This window comes from Cyanistes caeruleus, chromosome 20 (genome assembly GCF_971803275.1).
Source record: "Cyanistes caeruleus chromosome 20, bCyaCae1.hap1.1, whole genome shotgun sequence".
Taxonomy (NCBI): Eukaryota; Metazoa; Chordata; class Aves; order Passeriformes; family Paridae; genus Cyanistes; species Cyanistes caeruleus.
Genome location: NC_141720.1, coordinates 6,877,578 through 6,898,462, shown reverse-complemented (window position 1 = coordinate 6,898,462; position 20,885 = coordinate 6,877,578). Strand labels below are relative to the sequence as shown.

Genomic DNA, 20,885 nt, shown 5'->3' with positions numbered 1-20,885 from the left:
ACAGAGCTTCACTGTGTTTCCAAAAGCTCTGACAACATTCTTTTCCCAATTAATCTTGATCTCTAGGTCCCTGTGGCTCTTTCAAGAGGGAATGATTTTAAAATGTGACATAGATTCATCACAGAATCACTGAATGGTTCGGGTTGGAAGGGAACTTAAAATTCATCCCATTTGGCAGGTACACCTTCCACTATCTCAGGCTGCTCCAAGCCCCATCCAGCCTGGCCTTGGACACTTCCAGGGTCAGCCACAAACTCTCTGGACAACTTCTGACAGTTCCTCACCACCCTCACAAGGAAAAAATTTCATCCTTAATCTCATCTAACCCTCCAACAACAGGCTCTTCTGCTTCTGCCACCCAGCCCCTTCTGCTCATCAGGAGCTGAATCAACTCCATGTGCCCTGGAAACTTCTAAATGTTACAGTGTTGAAAATTTAAATGTCAAGAAGCCACACAGTAAACGGGTGTTTATCCTTTGCTAAGCAGTTAAATGGGGGAATCGCTGTTTGCCTCGTCCTTTTGCTGTACACACATTTATATATCTTTTATAACCGCTTGTAACTGCCAGCATTTCCAGTTAAATCTGTGATTTCCCCCTCTCCAGGCTGCTGATTTATGGCAAGTACTGCAGCCACATGGAATATGCCCAGAACACCCTGAACCAGCTCCTGGCCAGCCGGGAGGACGTGCGGCAGAAGGTGGAGGTGAGCGGGCAGGGGCTGGGTGCTGCCCCCCACCCCCCTGTCACAGCTTTGGGAAGGACTTGCTGCAGCTGGGAATGGTGTCTGGGGAATGTTTGATTTAGCAGAAGAGAAGAAGGGTGTGACAGTGTGTCTGTGCTGCCACAGAGGGAGCAAAGCTGGGGTTGTCCTGTCCTGATCCCTCGTTTTCCCCTTATCTCCTCACCAGACCTGCGCTCTGTCCTTCCTACCCGAGTTTATCCATGTTAAAACAAACCAGTGGCTTTATTTGAGTGGGACTGGCTGGGACAAGTTCTTTGAGTTGTGCAGGCCCTGAGCATCCCCAAAGCATCCCCACCTGCTTTTCCAGAGCCACCAGCAGCATTGGGGACCGTCAGATGCAGTCCCAGGTCTCCAGGCAAACACCAGAATTCCTGCCCTGGCCTCCTCAGTGTGAATAGGGGCTGATCCAGATATTAAGGGAATCAAAGGAGCCCCGGAAGGGATGCATTGTTTGAGCTGCTGTTTTTACCCAGCTCTAATTCCTGCTTTGCTCTTGATGCTAATGGGAATTTGCCGGGCTGTCTGTACACGTTAGCTCTCCTTCCGCAAACGCGCTTTGATTCCCTGTGCAAACCCAGTTCAGGGATAAAACTGCACTTAGGAATTGTTTAAAATGTGCACTCTGGGTCTCACATCAAGGCTGGAGCATCCTGTTGCTGTCTGTCCCTCCCTCGTGGCAGGTCACACACGGGGCTCAGCCAGCCTCACATCACTGAAATGGGTCTGGGCGAACGGAGCGCTGGCAAAACTTTCTGAGACCACAATTAGCTCATCTTAATGACTTAATGCTCATCAGCGACTGCAGAGCCACAGGCTGCCTGCTCAGAGCCAGCCCCTCACAAATCAGCTGCCTTGGCTTGGCCCAGCCAGGAGGTGGCTGAGGCAAATGGGTTTCATTTGACATTGGCCCAGCTCTGAGAGCATTCCTGCTCTAATGAGCAGCATCTCATTAGGCTGGAGCAGCTCATTTGCATGGCAGTGGCTGTAATTTAGGGTTCAGCCCCTGGATTAATTCCTTGATAAACCTCTGTGGTAAACCTGGCTGGGCACCTGCAAGGAGCTAAGTCTGTGGGCATCAGAACCGAGTTTACAGAAGTCAAACAAACACTCTCAAGACTTTGGAGACTTTTTATAGGTGGGAAGCTGTTGTTTTCTCACTGCTGATTTATTGATCTCCTTCCTAGGAATGCACGCTGAAGGTCCAGGATGGGAAATTCAAATTGCAAGATCTGCTGGTGGTTCCAATGCAAAGAGTTTTGAAGTATCATCTCCTGTTAAAAGTAAGTTTTTCAGCACTGGCACTTCTCTCTCTGCTGTAACATCTTTCACCTCTGTCAGTGGAGGGTGAATCATTGCCAAATGCAGAGCAAGGGTTGGGATATTTATTCCCCTTCAAATAAAATAATTACTAGAGCTACTTAATACAACATAATATTTGTGCTGTCTCCTAAAGTACGGTGACCCAGAGCAATTCGGCACTTGCCAGCCATGAGAGGCACTTAATGAATATAAAATAAGCTTCCATATAATCTGATTATATGTGAAATTCCTCCCATCAACTCTGTGTAACAGATCTCTCAAGCACCAGCCCTTTGTGTGTTCCCTGTCCTGCAGCCACAGCTGCCTGCCCTGCCCGGGCATCCCTGGCATCCCTGCATCCCTGCAGTCACCCAGGCATCCCTGCAGTCACCCAGGCATCCCTGCAGTCACCCAGGCATCCCTGCAGTCACCCAGGCATCCCTGCCACCACCCTGGCATCCCTGCCACCACCCTGGCATCCCTGCCACCACCCTGGCATCCCTGCTGTCACCCAGGCATCCCTGCCACCACCCTGGCATCCCTGCCACCTCCCAGGCATCCCTGCTGTCACCCAGGCATCCCTGCTGTCACCCAGGCATCCCTGCAGTCACCCAGGCATCCCTGCAGTCACCCAGGCATCCCTGCCACCACCCTGGCATCCCTGCCACCACCCAGGCATCCCTGCCACCACCCTGGCATCCCTGCTGTCACCCTTGGAATGCCTGCAGCCACCCTGACATCCCTGTCACCACCCTGCCAACACTCAGGCAGACCCTGTCTGGTGCAAGCAGGGTCTGGGCATCTTTCCTAGCACATCCAGACTCTTTATTTATATTCATTTCTACTTTTTCAGGAGCTGCTCAGCCACTCCTCAGACCGGCCAGAGAAGCAGCAGCTGAAGGAGGCTCTGGAGGCGATGCAGGTACAGAGGCTGAGAGTGGGGTGTGCTGGCTTTGGGGTGCAGCAGAGCTCAGGATCCCTCTGTTCTGTGAAAAACAAAACTTTGGATGGAAAAGCCATCCAGGAACAGCCTGAGGGAAGGCAAGGTCTGCTCCTTTTGGCCACACCTGTGTGTACTGGTTGCCATTTGGTGTGATGGCCTCACAGCAGATCCTTGTCACTGCTGTCCCCCTCCGAGGCAGCTGGGGCAGCTGGGGTTTGTTGACAAGTCACAACTTTCCCCTGATTGCTGTTGTGTGTGCAGAGGCTGTGCCAGATCTGGCTTTTGTTTTTGCTGGGAGGGATTTGGAGGAGCTCCAGAGGTATCAGCAAGTCAGGGAGGATGGCAGTGATGGGAGCCTGCGTGTGTGGAGCGTTCCCTGTGTGCTGTTAGCCAGGTGCTGGGTGGGAATCCTTTCATCCACAATTTTTATTTTATTTTCTTAAAAAGAAGACGTGTTTCAACAATTGGTGACTTTTGACATCAACAGTTTGCTTTCATTAAAGTTGTTTTTTTTCAGCTTTTAGCCAGAGCCCCCAGAATCTCGGGGAAACCATCAGCAACAAAAAAAATCAAATTGTAGAATCATCCAAATGTTTTGTGACTAGGAAATGTCTCCCCACGTACACATTCACACCACATCCAGTGTCAGCAGAAGCTGATGGGAGGATGCTCATTAACTGCAGGTTTTTGCTCTGGAGAGCACCTCAGGATTCAGCCCCGTGCTTGTGCTCACTTTGTTTTCCACCTCGGAGCTGCAGCTTTTGTAACGGTGCTACATTTCCAGGCACTTACATAATTTGGGTGACCTTTCCAGCCATTATCCCTGCCAGCCCAGGGATCCAGAGCTGCTGTGTGCCTCTCTGTAGAGCTGAGGTTGTTTGAAGGACAGCCTGCTGCTGTGGCCTCAGCTGAACGCTGGACCTGGTGACAGCAGTTAAACCCTGCTCACGGCCCCATCACCCACCCTACCGCTGAAAAATAAATGTAGATTTGCTCTGGCTCTGCTGCAGACTCAGCATTTGCTGCAGGAAGATGTTGATAACCATCAGGGAGGTTTCTCTCTTCTACTCCCCATCACCAGGAGAGTGTGGGAGCAGTTCTGACCACGCTGGGCTCGGGGGGCTTTGGGAACCATTCAGTGAGGTTTTAATTGATCTGTAAACCAAGGCTTAACTTCCAAGTGATGTCTTTCATCACAAGTCCAGCCTTTCTGTCTGCTGTGCTGGCAGGCAGCAGACATTGCTGCTGTCTGGGGCTAGAGCTGTGCAGGGGGGTGGATGGAGTGACATTCCCAAAGGGATTCAGCTCCCTTTCATTTTGCTTGAGTAGTTGGTTTTGCACAAAAAAAAATACAAAAGAATCATTTGTGGTGGGGTTTTTTTGGTGCAGGTACCAAGTATCTGCCTGAGAATGCAGAACTGAGTTCCCAGGGATGGTGGGGAAAGGCAGCTCCCAGTGAAATTCCACAGCCAACATTTGCACCTTGTTACTTCAAATCTGGTTGATCCTGGGATTGTGTTTCCCTGGGATTGTGTTTCCCTCCTTCTGAAGGCTTTTGGTTGTCATTTCTCATCACCAAACCTGCCATCCCTGGCTTGGTGATGTTACAAATATTGTCACGTAGATCTGTGATTTTGGGCTGTGATTAACCCTTCTTGTGCTGGGGAGCTGAGCGAGCTCTGACCCGGGGGGGGATGTCTTAAAAATTCCCAGTTCAGATTTAATCCAAGTTGACAAGAGCTGTTGTTGAGGTCAAGGAGGGGGCAGATAAGAAGCAAACAGGCACAGAAAATCTGTTCTGAAAGTTGTTCCAGTGGAAGGGATGGTTCCTTCTCTTTGATGGATACAGATTTGGGCTCTGGGATCACCGTGCTGCGCTGGATTCGTGCATTGCCATCTTCTGGGAAATGGAAAACATTGCAGCACCTGCCTAGCTCAGTGCTGCGAGCACCAACAGCCTCACCTGGCCCAGGCTGCTCAGATTCCTGAGGGATTCAGGGAGACATCCTGGGTAAAATACTGGTGAAATAAAAATACCTGTTCACCCCTTTTTTTTAAGGACTTGGCCATGTACATCAATGAAGTCAAGAGGGACAAAGAGACTTTGAAGAAAATAAGTGAATTTCAGAGCTCTATAGAAAACCTGGTAAGTTGGAAAATCCTCTTGAACACAGTTTCATTTGATTGTTATTAACAGATTTGGGGTTTTTTGGCAATTACTACTTATTCTGATGTGCTGAAAGATCCCTGTGTGTTCAGACACTCTCATGTTTTGCTGATGGTCAAGAAGTGGATGCTTCATCACAAAGATGCTTTGGCTGGGATGGAGGGTGGCTTCTGTCTTTGGTGTTACCCTAAAAATGTTTCCCCAGCTTTTTCTCACATCATTGCTGTGGGGAGGACACAAAAATTCCCCAAGCTGCCTATCCAGCTTCGATTTAAAAAGAGGGTTTCTTTTGCTTTTGAGAGGACAGAGGTTAATTGAAAGGGGAGGAGAAAGGCTCATGTGAAAAAGGCACTGAATCCCCAAAAATCTCAACCAGGTATTTTAAGGAAAACTCATCCTCCAAACTCCAGAGGTGTCAAACACTCGGCCCCGTTGGTGTGCAGACCTGGAGGGGTGCTGGGTCTGGGGACTTCATTTGGAAATTATGAACTTTTAACAGAGACAGCATCCTTCATTATTGTGGAAACCTCTGAAGAATAGCTTATTGGAGGTGGGGAAGGGTCTGCAAAAGTGCTTTGACTGCTGAGCTTTGCCCTGGGGCGGCGGTGCTGGAGCTCCAGGGGTTTGGATGTCCAGGCTCTCCTTGGAGCATCCTCCATCCCCTTGGTGAGCTTTGGCAGCCTCAGGCGGGGCAGGGGAGGTGCAATCCAGACTGCTCTGGGTTTCCAGCTGCCCAGAGCATCATTCCAGAGCTGGCTGTGTGTCTGAGCCCTGCTTTGCTTCCTGCAGCAAGTGAAGCTGGAGGAGTTTGGGAGGCCGAAGATCGACGGGGAGCTGAAGGTGCGCTCCATAGTGAACCACACCAAGCAGGACAGGTGAGTGGCAGCAGAACAGCCCCAAACTCAACCTGCCCTCCTGTAACGATTCCCCTTGAGCTCATTTATTTAATTACTGCCTGGAATTTCACTGACATAACCCAGCATCGATGTGAAATCACAGCAGAGCTCCAGCACTGAGCAGCACTGGCTGGGGAGAGCTCCTCAGAGCTCTCCAAATCCTTCCCCTTGGATTTTTTTAATGAGGTGTTTGACTGGGTTGCTTGTACCTTGGGCAGGTATTTATTTTTATTCGATAAAGTGGTGATCGTCTGCAAGAGGAAAGGATACAATTATGAGCTGAAGGAAATTATTGAGCTGCTCTTCCACAAGATGACTGATGACCCCATGAACAACAAGGACATTAAGAAGGTAGGTAGACCAAGGATTAGCTCTGGAGAGCATTTTGGAGCTGTTTCAGAGTAGTATGTTCCCATTAGCCTTTTAAAATAGAAAAAAGCTGGAAAATAAATGCTCAGCTTTCAGGGCCGCCTTAAAGAGTGTTGGAAAATGTTTATTAATGTGGGGATGGGCTGGATCCTTGACCTGGGTCCTGGCAGAACAGCCCTGAGAAGTCTGGGATGGTTGGAATTAGGAGGGAGGAAGCTGCTCTGTGCTTTCTGGCCCAGTGTCAGGCTGCAAACATCAGATGGGCAGGAGGAGAGGGCAGGGAGGGAGGGAGGGAGGGAGGGAAGGTCCAGGATGTTCTTTCTCCCACAAGCTGCAGGGTGGAGGAGCCTGGAAAGGCAGCTTTGCACACCAGGCTGCCAAAATTGGCACTCAAAGCACTGAAGGGACATAATTTTCCTGTGGTTTGATGCTCACTCTGCAGCCATGGAGGAAAAACCTCCCAGCTCTTGCTTTAGCCGAGCCTCGTTAGCTTAACCCACCTCCATGCCATGGGGAGAGCTGTGGTGCAGATGGGATAGGGGACACTGGAGGGAGAACAACCAGTTTTGCCACTTGGCTGCTGAGGGAATGCTGCTGGCTTTGTGTTTTAACGAAATCTATTTCCACTTTGCTCTCCTATGCTTTCTAGTCCCACGGAAAGATGGTAAGCAGAGCACCCCCTCGGCTGTGGTGTGTTTGTGTGCAGTGTGGTGGGCAGACAGGCTGAGCATATGTGCAGTGGGCAGGTCAGATGTTCCTCCTGGGCTGTCACTTGCTGTCAGCCACAGACAGAATGGCTGGGCAGGATCCAGTGGAGCAGAAGAATCTGGGTTCTCTCATCTGCCACCGTGAAATGCTGTTTGATCCAAGTGCACAGCACCAGGATTCATTAACTGGGGTGTGTTAGAGGAACAGGGGGCTCTCCTTCCTCCTCCCCTGCTGTTCCCTGGCCATGGTTCAGCAGAAGGGGCAGGGACAGGCACTCAGAGCGGTGGCTGGGGGGTGTGAGTGGAAGTGTGGTGTGTTCTGCTGGGAGAGCAGCTCTCTTTTCTCTTGCAGTGGTCATACGGCTTCTACCTGATCCACCTCCAGGGAAAACAGGGCTTCCAGTTCTTCTGCAAGACAGAGGAGATGAAGAGGAAGTGGATGGAGCAGTTTGAAATGGCCATGTGAGCATGAGTGGCTGCTCTAGCCCTGGGTGCAGTTGGCAGGTGTGGGTGAAAAGTGTCTTGGGCCATCAGGTCACTGAAGAGCAGCTCTGCTAGCAAAACCTGAGATGGGGGAGCTCGTGTGGGCTTGCTGGATGAGTCCCTGTGCAAAGGAAGCTTGGAACTGTTCTCTCAGCCTCCCCACCAGAGCATCTCTGAAACTGGATTTTACCTCTGGAATTGAGAGAAAATCAGTTATCCGCCCTGTGAGGGTGGGCAGGCCCTGGCACGGGGTGCCCAGGGAAGCTGTGGCTGCCCCATCCCTGGAAGTGTTCCAGGCCAGGCTGGACAGGGCTTGGAGCAACCTGAGATAGTGGAAGGTGTTTTTAAATGTCCCTTCCAACCCAACCTTTTCTGTGATTCTCACCCTGGTGCTGGGCCATGGGGAAGCACCAGGCTGGAGCAGGAGGAGGAGGGTGAGGAGGGAGGGTGGTGCTGCAGGACCTGGTCCTGAGCAGAGCAGAGCAGGGCTTGGGATGGGGACTGACTCAGGCCAAATCCATGACTCCTATCCCAGGGGAAGGAAATGGGCAAAATCCTCTCTGCACAGCTCAGCCCTGATCTCCTTTCACACCAGATTTTGTGTCTGTCCCTGTGGTGTCCAGTGGGACTGAAATGCCAAGGGCCCCGTGGGGACAGGCAGGTAACCCCCAGGTCCTTCCCTTCAGGTCCAACATAAAGCCAGAGAAAGCCAATGCAAATCACCACAACTTCCAGATGTACACATTTGAAAAGACAACCAACTGCAAAGCCTGCAGGATGTTCCTGAGGTGAGCAGCAACCTTCCTGCTGTTCTGCTGTAAAACATGGAAAGAAAAGCTGGGGCTGGATTAGGATTTTCTGAATTTCTTTTTCTTTTGGCACAGAGGAACCTTCTACCAGGGCTATCTTTGTCCCAAATGTGGGGCAGGTGCTCACAAGGAATGCTTGGAGATTATTCCCCCCTGCAAGATGGGTGAGTTATTTCATGAGCAGCTCATTGCTGCACGTGAGTGATCTGAGAAATTCACCCTATAAAGCACTGATGTTTGTTAATACATAAAGAAATACAAAATGCAATGCTCCCACCCATGTGCCAAGGCTGTAATTCACATTGGCTGGTGGTTGAAAATCCAAACAAAGCAGCCAAAACTCCCCAAAACAAAGAGCTGCATCCCAGGGATGGCAGAGCATCACAGCAGCTCCGTGCAGTGGGTGGGCATTGGAGAGAGATGATCAGTTCTTCATCATTTTAACAGTGAAAGCAGGAGGGTCTACAGCAGGGAGAACATTTCTGATGAGGAGAGGGCTCCTCTCTGGACCCCAAATGTCTCAAAGTACAGCAACAATTTGTGTCCTTGGTCTAAACTGGGCAAAGCTGGGACTCACCTGTGCTCACCCAGGGCAGAACCCTGGTGATGCTCCAGGAGGTGCCACAGGGTGGCTTTGGAGAGGTTTTGAGCGGGGACTGGAGGGAGGAAGAGACAAAAGTGCAGAATTCTGTGGCAGTGAGGAAATGCCCCTGCCTGGCTGCAGTCCCTCCCCAGATCTTGCCTTCCTGGAGCAGAGAAATTACTCAAGTGACCCCACCTCTGCCTGTGGGCTTCCTGCACCGAGTTCACACCCTGACACTGGTTTGTTGATACTCAGAGCATGGGGAGAAACAGAAAATGGGGTTTGTTGGCTGTTAAATTAACCCCTTGTCCCACCATTTCTCATGCAGGTTCTTCAGCAGACCAGGTACGTGGTTTGGCCCTTTTCCTCACCCCCTGTGTCCTTGTTCAGTCTGGGTGTGGGCAGCTCCTGGGAAGATCCAGCACTGGCCTCAGGAGGGGTCCCAGCAACCTGTGGGACAGGACTGGGGGCCAGTGGCCAAAAACTGGCCCAGCTGAAGCAGCACCAGAGCCCTCAGGAGGTGCCAGCACCCACCTGGGGTGAGCACCATGGGCTGGGGGGGACCAGGGAGATTTGGGGAGAGGTTTTCTCATCCCAGTGGCATCAGGTGGGTGCTTGCAGGGAGAACTGACGCTGATGTCTCCTCACTGAGTCTTTTTCCTCTTTCTTTGCAGGATTCACTGGGTGCAGGACCTGGTAAGGGCATTGCTGTGTGACAGGAGGGCAGGGAGAGGTTGTGGCTGCAGGAATCACCAACACTGAGTGTGTGGGAGGGGGAGGCTCCTTCCAAAAGCAGGAAAGAGCTTTGGTACCTGCAGAAAGGTCCTGTGCACCCTCGTGGGCAGCAGTGGGGCACTGGGGGCTCTCCTGTCCCTGCTGCCACACAATTCCTGCTGGGCCAGGAAAGCTTCTGCCCGCTGCACTGGTGACCAAGGAGAGCCTGGTACAACATCCTGGCACCAAACCAACCTTCAGGGCAGCCCAGGCACCTTCTGGCAGGGAGATTTGTTGCTGATGGGGAGCATCCTCCTGCTGGCATGTCCACTGTGCTCAGGGTCTCTGATGGGCCATCAGTCAACAAAGGTTACTGCAATAACTTTTACCTTCCTGTGTTCAAAACTTGCCTGGACAGAGCTCAGGGGTTGCCCTGCCCCTGCTCTGGCTCAAAGGAGAGGAACAATTTGTTTTTGTACTGTTTCTGATGGAAAGAAAGCCAAGCCTGGCAAAAAGAAACCTGAATCAAATTTGTGGTTAAAAAAAAAAAACAGCACAACAAAACAAGCACAGAGCACTCTTGCTGGGAGGGGAGAGGCAGAGGTGGGGAGGCATTTTAAGGATAAACACTGTGGGTTTGGTGCTGTGGGGGATGTTCATTTAACGTGTTGGCAAGACAAATGGACTTTGACTGAGAGCTTCAGCGGTGTTTGAGTCCCAGGTCCAGCTGATATTCAGTGGTTCACTGGTCCCTTTTGCAATTGCAGTGTCACTGCTGAGCCTGGCAGGGCTTGGTGCTGGCCAGGCATTGCCTGGCAAGAGCTCCTCTGCCTTGGGGAGTCCAGCTGCAGGGCTGGGAGCTGGAGCTTCAGCTTGGCTGGGTCCTTCCAGGGTTTATTTTTGCTCAGAGAACTCAATCATGCATGTAACTGCAGGAGCCAAGAACATTCACTGTGGACACCATTCCTTTCTGCTTTCATGTTTCCTGCCCCTAAATCCTGCCTGCTGTGCCGTGTCAGGGGATAAGGAGTAACTTCAGGAGGGCTGGTTTTGTTTGGGTCTTTTTCAGCAGGGACAAGGTTGTGAAACTGTTTTGCCTCTCTGCCAGGTCCTAAAATGGTGGCAGTTCAGAATTACCATGGAAACCCAGCCCCTCCTGGGAAGCCAGTGCTGACCTTTCAAATTGGGGATGTGATCGAGCTGCTGAGGGGGGACCCTGACTCACCGTGGTGGGAGGTGAGAGTGATTCCTCTTGGGAAACTCCTGGAAACTTTTAAACCAGCAACTTCTGCCTTCTCCCTTTTATTTGTGGTCATTCCTGGCACAGGGGTTGGGAGGCAGTTTGGGGCCTGTCCCCAGCCCTGCACAGTGCCACCAGTGCTCCCGGTCTGATGCCCAGCTTGGCTTTGCAGGGGAGGCTACTCCAGACGAAGAAGTCAGGTTATTTCCCCAGCTCCTCAGTGAAACCCTGCCCCGTGGATGCTAGGGTAAGTGCCAGAGAGGAGATGGAGCTGGAGGTGGGTGCAGCTGGGGGGGGGTTCTCCCTGTCACTCTTCTCAGCCTCCTCAAGACCTCAGTCCTTCCCTGGACCTCCAGTGAGGCCTCTGCCTCCTGGGGGAGGTGGATCCCTCTCCCATGGGTGCAGGTGTCAGGGCAGGGTGGTCCCAGCCCCGTTCCCAAGGCTGGGTTGGCGTGGTCAGCTCCAGCTCTGTTCCTTCTCTGCAGGGCTGCCTCGGGAGCACGGTGCAGGAAAACTGCATTTGGTTTATTTTAATTGCTTTTAGCTGCTTGCTGTAATGTTGTCAGCTGCTTCCCAATTAAAAACCACTCAGGTAAATGAACAAACACAGTCTGCTCATCCCAGCTGGGAGCTGAGAGGGAAATGCTCAGCTACAACACTGCCCTCAGCTGCCTGAGCCCAGAATCAAGGGATGGCTTGGCAGAGGGAAGGCTCCCATGGAAAGGAGCATCCCACACGTGATCCACAGCCTGAGGAGCTGCTGCCTGGTCACTAATGAGCAATTCTCAATTTGCAGCCCCCCAACAGCCGGCCGCCCTCGCGGGAGATCGACTACACAGCGTACCCGTGGTGAGTGGGCAGGAACACACACCAGCCTTGCCTTTTGCTTGGTACTTGCTCAGGAATCCACTCCAGCAAGGAATTCCAAATGCAGGCCAGCAGTGCTCTGCATCCCAGAAATGTGGCCGTGGAGCAGCTGCCACGGAGGTGTTTGGGGGTTGAAAGCCTTGGCAGCAGCTGTGGGGATTTCTTCACTGATGGAGAGGGTCAGAGGCAAAAAGAGAGATGCTGGTTTCTCTTCCCATTTTCTGTGCCTGGAAAATGATTGTGGGAAGAAGGAGGCAACTCCTGCCTTGGCAGGAGAGGCTGTGCTTGGCTTACCTGCTGCTCCTTCTCTCCAACTCCAGCCAGGTTTACAAATTGATGGATATCAATTATCCCTGCTCTCCAGCTCTTGCTGAGGCCTCATTAACCTGGAGACTGATTCCCAATTAGTGAGTTTTTCCAGGTGTCAGGTGCTTCAAAGGGAAGAGGCCACCCTCGGTGTGGTTCAGTGGTTCAGCAGCTTCTTGTGTATCTCAGGGCGCTTTCCTTCCTGCTCAGGATATTTCTGATGTTTCTGCACCTCCAACCTTCACGCCTTTAAAAAAGATGTCTCTTTTTGTCCAAAACATGTCTGTTTAAAGATCTGAATTCATTTTAATGAATTAAATGAACTAATTAACCTCTGGGCTCAGGTTTGCAGGGAACATGGAGAGGCATCAGACGGACAACCTGCTCAAATCTCACGTCAGCGGCACCTACCTGATCCGGGAGCGGCCGGCTGAGGCCGAGCGCTTTGCCATCAGTATTAAGTGAGTAATTCCCCATTTAGGAATTGAAGAATTCGGTATTCCTCACTCACAGAGGACGAGCCAGGGCTGGAGCAGCTGGCTGTGGTTTTTTTGAGTGTCTTTTCTGTCGTTGGCAGGTTCAACGAGGAGGTGAAGCACATCAAGGTGGTGGAGAAGGACAACTGGATCCACATCACAGAAGCCAAGAAGTTCGAAAGCTTGCTGGTGGGTTCTTCCCCCCCTTGTAGCACTGTCTCTGCAAGCTGTGCAGGGGGTGGCAGAGACAGCCAGGTGCCTCTCCTTCCTTCCCAGGAGCTGGTCGAGTACTACCAGAGCCACTCGCTGAAGGAGAGCTTCAAGCAGCTGGACACGACCCTGAAGTATCCCTTCAAATCCCGGGAGCGCTCTACCTCCAGGACCTTCACCCGCTCCCCAGGTAAAACCCAGCTTGGCTGTCCTGCAAAACCTGCCCTTTCCAGCCAGCTGCAGCAGCAGTGGATGAAGGGATTTACAGCTTCACTGCAGGGCTTGAGCTCCTCAGTTTGCAGAGAAGTTCTTCAGGGCTGATGGCATTTTCAGGCTGAGCCTCACCAGAGTTCAGGGGGATTTGGCAGAGCTGGATCTGCTGCTCTCTGAAGGGACAGTTTTTGCTGGGATGGGCTGGTTCCTCTCCTGAGGTTTTTCACCCTGTGGTTTGCCCACCCTCTGGTTGGGAGCAGGGCTGTGATGTTCACTTTGTGGGATTTATCCTGTCTTGCCCATCCACGTGGGATTTTTGTGTTTTAATGGATCCGGTTCCAGTGTGACTTGTGGTGGTTTGAATCCCAGTGGGACTCCTTTAATGGAGGTGATGGGTGAAAGGGTAAGTCTGTGTCTAAAAGAAAAAAAAAAAAAGGAAAAATCAAAATAAATGGGATGAAAAAGGTGCAATAATGCAAGATGTTTTGTCCAAAAGCCTGAGTGCAGAACTAACTGCTTTGTGGGGAATAATAACTTTTAAATATTTTTCTCCATGGTATATTTAGAAAAGAATACCAAAGGAAGATGGGTTTTAAAAGTTGGTTAAATATCTTCCTGCATTAAATACAACCCTAGGATGAATTTTGAGCCCCTAATGGCTGTGGGGCTATGGCCAGACCTTATCTCAGCAGTCCCAGCTCCAAGCCCCTGCACAAGACCCTCTGCATGCTTTGCCCTGTATGCCTCCATCAGCTTTTAAAGCATTGTGCCTTATAATATTTTATTTTAATTTCCTTTTTAATGTGTGTTCTGCCTCTTTCTGTTTCTCTCTAACCTCTTTGCAGCCTCCTGCGCTTCCTACAACTTTTCTTTTCTCAGTCCTCAGGGCCTCAACTTTTCTTCTCAGAGCTCCTCCAGTCCCTTCTGGTCAGGTACCAGTGCCTCTCCCTGCTGGAGAGACCTGCCACCATCCCCAGCTTGAAAGCCATCACCAGTGGGATCTGCAGGGTCCCCCCTGTCCCTCCATCCCCACAGGCAGTTCAGGGGGTGCCCAGTGCTGCCCTGGGAAATAAGTTAATTAAGTTAATTAACTGTGGCTTGGTTGGCAGCAAAATGCACTCCCCCCCTCTCCCCAAAATCGAGGCAGGGAGGAGATGGACTTGTTGCTGTTTGAGAAAAGGGGCTAAAATTAACAATAACAACAAAAAAAGTGGATGTAGCACTTTGGGATCTCATGATGTACTTCAAGCTCGACCCGTTTATCCCCTGTGTCTCACCCAGAGAGCATCAGCATCCCACCCTGTCCTGGTCCTCCAGGAGAACATCCCAGTGTCCTGCAGGGTTTGAGCTCTGCTGTCTGAGGCTGCTCAGAGCCCATTGCTGAGGGGACAGGGCCACACCTGTGCTGCCAGCTGTGTTTTGGGCTCAGTGGCCCTGCACAGAGTGCAATGCTGTCCCAGCCTTTCCAGGCTCATCCTCCCTCTCCAGAGGATCACAGCAAAATCCTGCCAGATCTTCTTCCCATTTAAGTTTTTATCTTTCAGTCTCTCCTTTAGGCTGGACAGTGAAAATAACCAGCAAAGCCACATGTGCCTGCCTCGGTGCCGTGCTTGGGAAGAACACTTAACTTTTTAAGCATAAATCTGGGATTTTGGGATTCTCTAACTGCATAGAAAGTATTGCAGGGAGTGATCTGTGTAGCAAAGGGTTCTGAGCAAGTCCTGATGAAGGAGCTCAAAGCTGCCATGATTTCTGTCCATTCTCCAGCCTGGCTGCCTGGCCAGGATGGACGAACCCTCCAGTGATCACACATTGTGTGTCCAAACTGTCTCCATTGCCATCCTCATCTCCTTCCACCCCAAGAGCTGAAAACCTGGGCAAAGCTTTCCCTCAAACTTCGTTCAACCTTGGTTTGTACACTTTTATAGTTGAAATTAACCCTTGGCAATCCTGGAAGAAAGAGGGGAGTAAATCACAACAATCCCTCAGGGTGTTTATTTCTTTTTTGTGAACTCCAGAGAAAGCACATTTTTCTCCTCCTCTACCCATCCCATCCCTCCACTGTTGTTCTCCAGTGTTTTTCCCCATGCCCAGACCTTGGGGCAGGAATGCTGAGTGCTGCCCCTGCCTCCCCCCCTCCTTGTGCTTCCCCTGAGCATCCCCTGCCTGAAGTGATGGAGATCCGCAGGGCTGGGGCTGTACTGGTGGGGCTCAGCTCCCAGGATGGCTCCTGGGTCATCTCCTCATCCCAAGGTGCTGGTTGGTGTTAGGGTTTGGTGCCATTTGGTCTCTAATGGGACCAAGTTCCCAAGCTCCCTGGCAGGGACAGGAGCAGGGAGGTTCCAGGATAGGTTCCTCCTCATGGCAAAGCACACAGGATTCACTGAACACCTCCAGGAGAATCCATTCCCAGCAACTCTGTTTTTGAAGTAGCTTAAATCCAAGTTGATTAACAGAGTGGTTCCATCAGATGCTGGGAGATGTGTGGCAGCCAGACCTGAAACTGAGAGCTGAACAGGATTTTTCCATGGTTTCTTTGTTAATGGTTGTGTATTCCTATGAAATCCTTTCTTTTACCACCTCACAAAAGTGTCCTTCACCCCAGTGATCCCCACCAAGCCCCTGTCTAGCAGAGAGAGCCTTCCCAAGCCCACAGAGCCCTTCAAAGCCCAGCAGGAACCCAATTTAACCCCGTGCGGGGCCGGGCAGCTCAGGTGATGCCACCCCTCCATCTGAGCACCTCCAGCTCTCAGTGCTGTGGTGGAAAACCCAGGTTGAACCTCACCAAGCTTTCCCCAGGCTTCAGCCAGCATGGGGCTGCTCCTGACCCACTGTGCTTTGTCCCCTGGCAGTGTTCACCCCCCGGGTCATAGGCACAGCGGTGGCACGGTACAACTTTGCGGCGCGGGACATGCGAGAGCTGTCGCTGCGGGAGGGGGACGTGGTGAAGATCTACAGCAGGATTGGAGGGGACCAGGGCTGGTGGAAGGGGGAAACCAATGGAAGGGTGAGTGCATCCAGAGAAATTCCTGTCCTGTTCCTGCAGCGGGATATCCTCTCTGCTGGCAAAGGGAAGGGTGTGTGTCCCACGCCCTCTCGCTCTTTCCTGGGGTCTGGGTGAGCTGTCACCTCCTGAGAACCACCCCTGTGCTTTGGTGCTTTGTGACAGTGATATCCAGGGCACACAGGTGGATGGGAGCACGTGGTGGAAGGGTCTGGTCTTCCCTAAACCTGCCCATGGGGGGATGTATGCTGGCTCTGCAGGGGGAGGCTCAGCATCCTGGGAAAAACAGGATCCCACAGATTTTGTAGCACCAGAGACAGATTCTGCCTGTCCTTTTCCCTGGCAATCAATGTGTCCAAAGTGATGTACAGGAGTTAGCTCCATCCCAAATTGGGGTGATGGCTCACACCATCAGGATCTGGCACATCCAGGACTGGGAACAGCACTTCATGGCAGGAGAACAATCCCAGTGACAGGACAGGAACTCTCTTATAAAATCACAGAGCTGGAAGGGCCCCACAAGGGTCATGGTGTCCAGCTGCTGGCCCTGCACAGGACATCCCAACAGCCCCACCCTGTGCCTGGGCTGTCCAAATCATTGCACTCCAAGAGGATTTGTGTCCCTTGAGCTGCCCAGCTCACCTCTCCTGTCCCCCCACAGGTGGGCTGGTTTCCCTCGACGTACGTGGAGGAGGAGGGGGTGCAGTGACCGCGGCCGTGCTTGGTGGAAGTCGTCGAGCGCCCAGAGGCAGCGGCTGCAGCCCGAGTGCACTGTCCCCGTGCTGGACACCTCCCAGGACTGCCCCTGCAGCCCCTCACCGCCCCAACCCGTCCAGGCTGCCCCCATTCCGTGTACAGAAGATTGATGGGCTGTGGGATGGCGCTGGAGGAGCAGCTGCGGGGGAGCCCCGGGGGAGCCGCGCTCTCCCTGCTTGGACAGAGCTCAGAGACTCTGGGGCGCCCACAGGGGTGTGGGTCCCACACCCCTCTTCTGTCAAGGGCTTTGAAAAGCCACTGTGGGGATGGTGGTGCAAGGGTGAGGCTGAAGGTTTTGTGCCTGGGTGAGAATTTGGGGTGTTCCAGGGGAGGGAGCCCCGAGGAGACGATGCAGACCCCCTGCCACAGGTGGTTTATCCAGGTCAGGATTTTGGCAGTGGCCCTGGCAGCCATGGGCCAGGCCAAGGGGCAGGGTGGGGACACCTGGCCTGGGAGGAGGAGAGGGTTGTGACCATTTTGACCCTCAGATGTAGGCTGGAAGTGAACCTTCAGGCCAGCCAGGAGGGGAAAGAGCCATTTTGGCATCCCCAATCCCATTTTCTTTAAGGTCACCTCAATCCCACCAGCCTTGCTGCTGGCAGGGGGGTGCCCAGGGGGAAGACTGGTCCCACTGGTGAGCAGGAGGTGTCACTGCATTGCAGGACTGGAGATGTGCTCCATACAAGGTTTTCAGGGGCCACCAAGGCACCAGGTACCTGCAGAGGATATCCCTGGGTCTGTCCTCTCCTTTCTGGCAGTCCTGAGCCAGGCTGATTTCCCTTGCAGCTGTGATAAATCCCACCTCATGAGCTCAGGGCGAACCCACCTGAATAAGGGCTTCCAGTATCAAGTCCTGAATCCTGTCCCTGAGCTGTGAAAGCATCTTCTCTTCCCAGCTCTGTGCACTTTTGGGGGCTGGCAGCGTTGTCCCCTGCTCTTCCTCCCACAGGCTGTTCCTGCTGCTGCTGTCAAGTAAAGGTGATCCATGTATTGTGACATTTCCACTGTGTCCTGAGCACCCTCTGTCTGAGTCTGCCCTTCCCAAAGTGCAAATACAATAAAATCCATGTCTGGGAGCGTGATAGGGAACAACTCCCCTGTATCTGAGCCCCAGGAGCTTCCTCTCCGAACACGTGGCGTTTTGAGCTGGTGCTTCCATGCCCTGACGTCGTTCCCCTGGGATTTGTGGTGGTCCTGCTGTGCAGCACCACGTCCCTGGTGTGGGATCCTGCTGCAAGTCTGGGAGATGCCAGTGCTGGGTGGGTGAGCAGTGCTGCTGCCCTGGCACGAGGTCTGCAAACAGAGCAGAAGAACCACGTTTGGGATAAGAAATGGAAGAGTTTGGATCTCTCAAGGGCAAGGAAATGATGCTAACTTGGGAATTACATGCTGGTGCTCAGTGGCCAGCCCAGAGCCACCCTGCTTTGCTCCCTGTTCCTCCTGGAGCTATGGGGGTGCCCCCACTAACTGGGGGTGCAGCAGGGAGGTGACAGGAACGTGGGGCTCAGGGCATTCCCAAGGTACTGTTTGGTGCTAACCTCCCCCAGCCAGCCCCTCCACGCTCAGCTCGAGGGGAGCAGCCAGCAGGGGGCTTCCAGTATCAAGTCCTGAATCCTGTCCCTGAGCTGTGAAAGCATCTTCTCTTCCCAGCTCTGTGCACTTTTGGGGGCTGGCAGCGTTGTCCCCTGCTCTTCCTCCCACAGGCTGTTCCTGCTGCTGCTGTCAAGTAAAGGTGATCCATGTATTGTGACATTTCCACTGTGTCCTGAGCACCCTCTGTCTGAGTCTGCCCTTCCCAAAGTGCAAATACAATAAAATCCATGTCTGGGAGCGTGATAGGGAACAACTCCCCTGTATCTGAGCCCCAGGAGCTTCCTCTCCGAACACGTGGCGTTTTGAGCTGGTGCTTCCATGCCCTGACGTCGTTCCCCTGGGATTTGTGGTGGTCCTGCTGTGCAGCACCACGTCCCTGGTGTGGGATCCTGCTGCAAGTCTGGGAGATGCCAGTGCTGGGTGGGTGAGCAGTGCTGCTGCCCTGGCACGAGGTCTGCAAACAGAGCAGAAGAACCACGTTTGGGATAAGAAATGGAAGAGTTTGGATCTCTCAAGGGCAAGGAAATGATGCTAACTTGGGAATTACATGCTGGTGCTCAGTGGCCAGCCCAGAGCCACCCTGCTTTGCTCCCTGTTCCTCCTGGAGCTATGGGGGTGCCCCCACTAACTGGGGGTGCAGCAGGGAGGTGACAGGAACGTGGGGCTCAGGGCATTCCCAAGGTACTGTTTGGTGCTAACCTCCCCCAGCCAGCCCCTCCACGCTCAGCTCGAGGGGAGCAGCCAGCAGGGAGCTGACAATTCCCTGCTCCTGTGCAGAGCAGAGGGTCCCATTCCCATTCCAGAGGCTGTGCTGGGTGTGTGGGACACACAAACTCCTGCTGGCTCCTGTTCTGCCTCAGATCCTAAAGCCTTACAGCCCCTCCTGTTTAACGTGGCCAATTTTCTAAGGGCATCATCTGGGGAGAGCACAGCCCTGTCCCAGGGACCAGGGCACCTCTGTCCCTTACACCCCAAAGGGACCCCCACCCTCTGCCAAAACCCCTCCCCCAGAGAGCTCTCCCTCTTGTGTTTACTGGTGTAAGAAACTTGTTAAAAAGAGATTGTTCTGTTTGTAAGTAATTATTCAGCCATTTGCCACAAATATATCTGTGAATAAGAAAGGGAAATGTTTGGGTTTTTTTATGATGGCGAGAAAATTGTATGTATTATTTTAATTCTTCGCAGGTCATTTGGAATTGCAATGGGATACGTTGGAAAATAATATGTAAATTCCTTTGGGTTTTTTCCTTTGCACTGCACTAACTGGGGTAGGGTGGAGGGAGTTTAAAGATAAAACTGTTTGTTTAATGGAATAGTTTATAGCTGGGAATTTGGAAATCATTTGGAATAGCTTGTAATGCTGGAATAGAAACTTTAGCTGCTACTTAGAAACCCTTCTGCATGTGGTTTTTCCAGGCCTTTTTAAGTTACAATTCATCAAAGTAAATTCCCCAACAGAAAAAAAAAAAAATAATAAAATAAAGTGTAATTTTGCTGATAGGTTTTATTTTCCCAGCCATGGTTTTCAATGTGCCAGGGGGTTCAGGGTCCTGTCAGGGTCATTGTCACTAAAACCCCCTTGGCTGCACTGGGGCTCAGGGCTTTGCCCATCCAGGGAAGATGGGTGCTCCCAAGGACAGATCCTTCCCCACTCCTGGCATGAACAGTAAGTGTTTTCACCCCTCCTAAATCTGGAGTAGATCCCTCCTGGGGTGCCTGTCGGGTTCCTCCTCGTTCCTGGAGCAGCTGCCACTCGTGCAGTTGTCCCATCCAGGAGCTTTCCTGTGAATCCTCTCTTTTTCCAAGCTGAGCCCCTGCAGGGTGAAAGAAAGAGGCTGATTTTCCATGGCTTTTAGTCACTCCTGAATATCATATTCCATAATCCCACCTGGCCCTGCAGGCAGCAGCATATTCCAGAGCAATAAACAAGTTGCACAGGTGCTTAAAAATCCTGAGGTGTTCAAGAGGCTTCCCCTCGAGCAGGGATGTGATTTCCTGCCATGCCATTTAATTAGGAACATTAATTTATTTCACCCTTGGAGTCCCTAGTGCTTCACTTTTCCCAGGGTCAGCTGGAAGGGGATATAGCAATGAGCAGAGGGAGCATCAGGACGTGGGCTGGGCACTAAATTTTGGATGCTGGTTTGGGAAGGTGCTGCCCAGCCGAGTGTTGAGCTTTGGTCCAGGTGCTGACCCTGCCTGGGATAAACTCTTTCCTCGTGGCTCTTTGGTCCAAGGGAATCTCTGCAACATTTACCAGGTATGGAATAGCAGGTTTTGGTGTCTGGGCCCTCCCCTGCTGGTGATGAGCCTCAGCCTGGCCCTGGCACAGCTGGGCTACCAAACACAGCACTGGAGCCTGGAGCAGATTGGGCACTGCAAAAATTCCTTCCCATTCTGCCCTGCCTCTGGGGACATCCCTGCCAGCCCAGGGCTGGGGACATCACTCCTGGGGGGAGTGGCTGGGGCTGGCAGGTGTGTCCCTCCTCAGTGGCTTCACTCGGCT

At 52.3% G+C, this 20,885-nt stretch overlaps 1 protein-coding gene across 1 annotated transcript in view; it reads left to right on the top strand.

The window, feature by feature from the left end:
- Positions 1-19,877, top strand: part of VAV2 (vav guanine nucleotide exchange factor 2) — a 122,799-nt gene extending 102,922 nt beyond the window's left edge. The window contains exons 10-31 of the mRNA XM_086858837.1: positions 606-705; positions 1,929-2,024; positions 2,897-2,965; positions 5,046-5,132; positions 5,943-6,028; positions 6,268-6,400; positions 7,068-7,082; positions 7,478-7,587; positions 8,295-8,396; positions 8,493-8,581; positions 9,329-9,345; positions 9,675-9,696; positions 10,823-10,950; positions 11,127-11,201; positions 11,751-11,803; positions 12,472-12,588; positions 12,705-12,792; positions 12,880-13,003; positions 13,872-13,958; positions 15,879-16,033; positions 16,692-18,306; positions 19,061-19,877. Coding sequence (XP_086714963.1) covers positions 606-705; positions 1,929-2,024; positions 2,897-2,965; positions 5,046-5,132; positions 5,943-6,028; positions 6,268-6,400; positions 7,068-7,082; positions 7,478-7,587; positions 8,295-8,396; positions 8,493-8,581; positions 9,329-9,345; positions 9,675-9,696; positions 10,823-10,950; positions 11,127-11,201; positions 11,751-11,803; positions 12,472-12,588; positions 12,705-12,792; positions 12,880-13,003; positions 13,872-13,958; positions 15,879-16,033; positions 16,692-16,739 — 1,801 coding nt within the window. The 3' untranslated portion in view covers positions 16,740-18,306; positions 19,061-19,877. The remainder of the gene's footprint in view (positions 1-605; positions 706-1,928; positions 2,025-2,896; positions 2,966-5,045; positions 5,133-5,942; positions 6,029-6,267; positions 6,401-7,067; positions 7,083-7,477; positions 7,588-8,294; positions 8,397-8,492; positions 8,582-9,328; positions 9,346-9,674; positions 9,697-10,822; positions 10,951-11,126; positions 11,202-11,750; positions 11,804-12,471; positions 12,589-12,704; positions 12,793-12,879; positions 13,004-13,871; positions 13,959-15,878; positions 16,034-16,691; positions 18,307-19,060) is intronic.
- Positions 19,878-20,885: the final 1,008 nt, after the last annotated feature.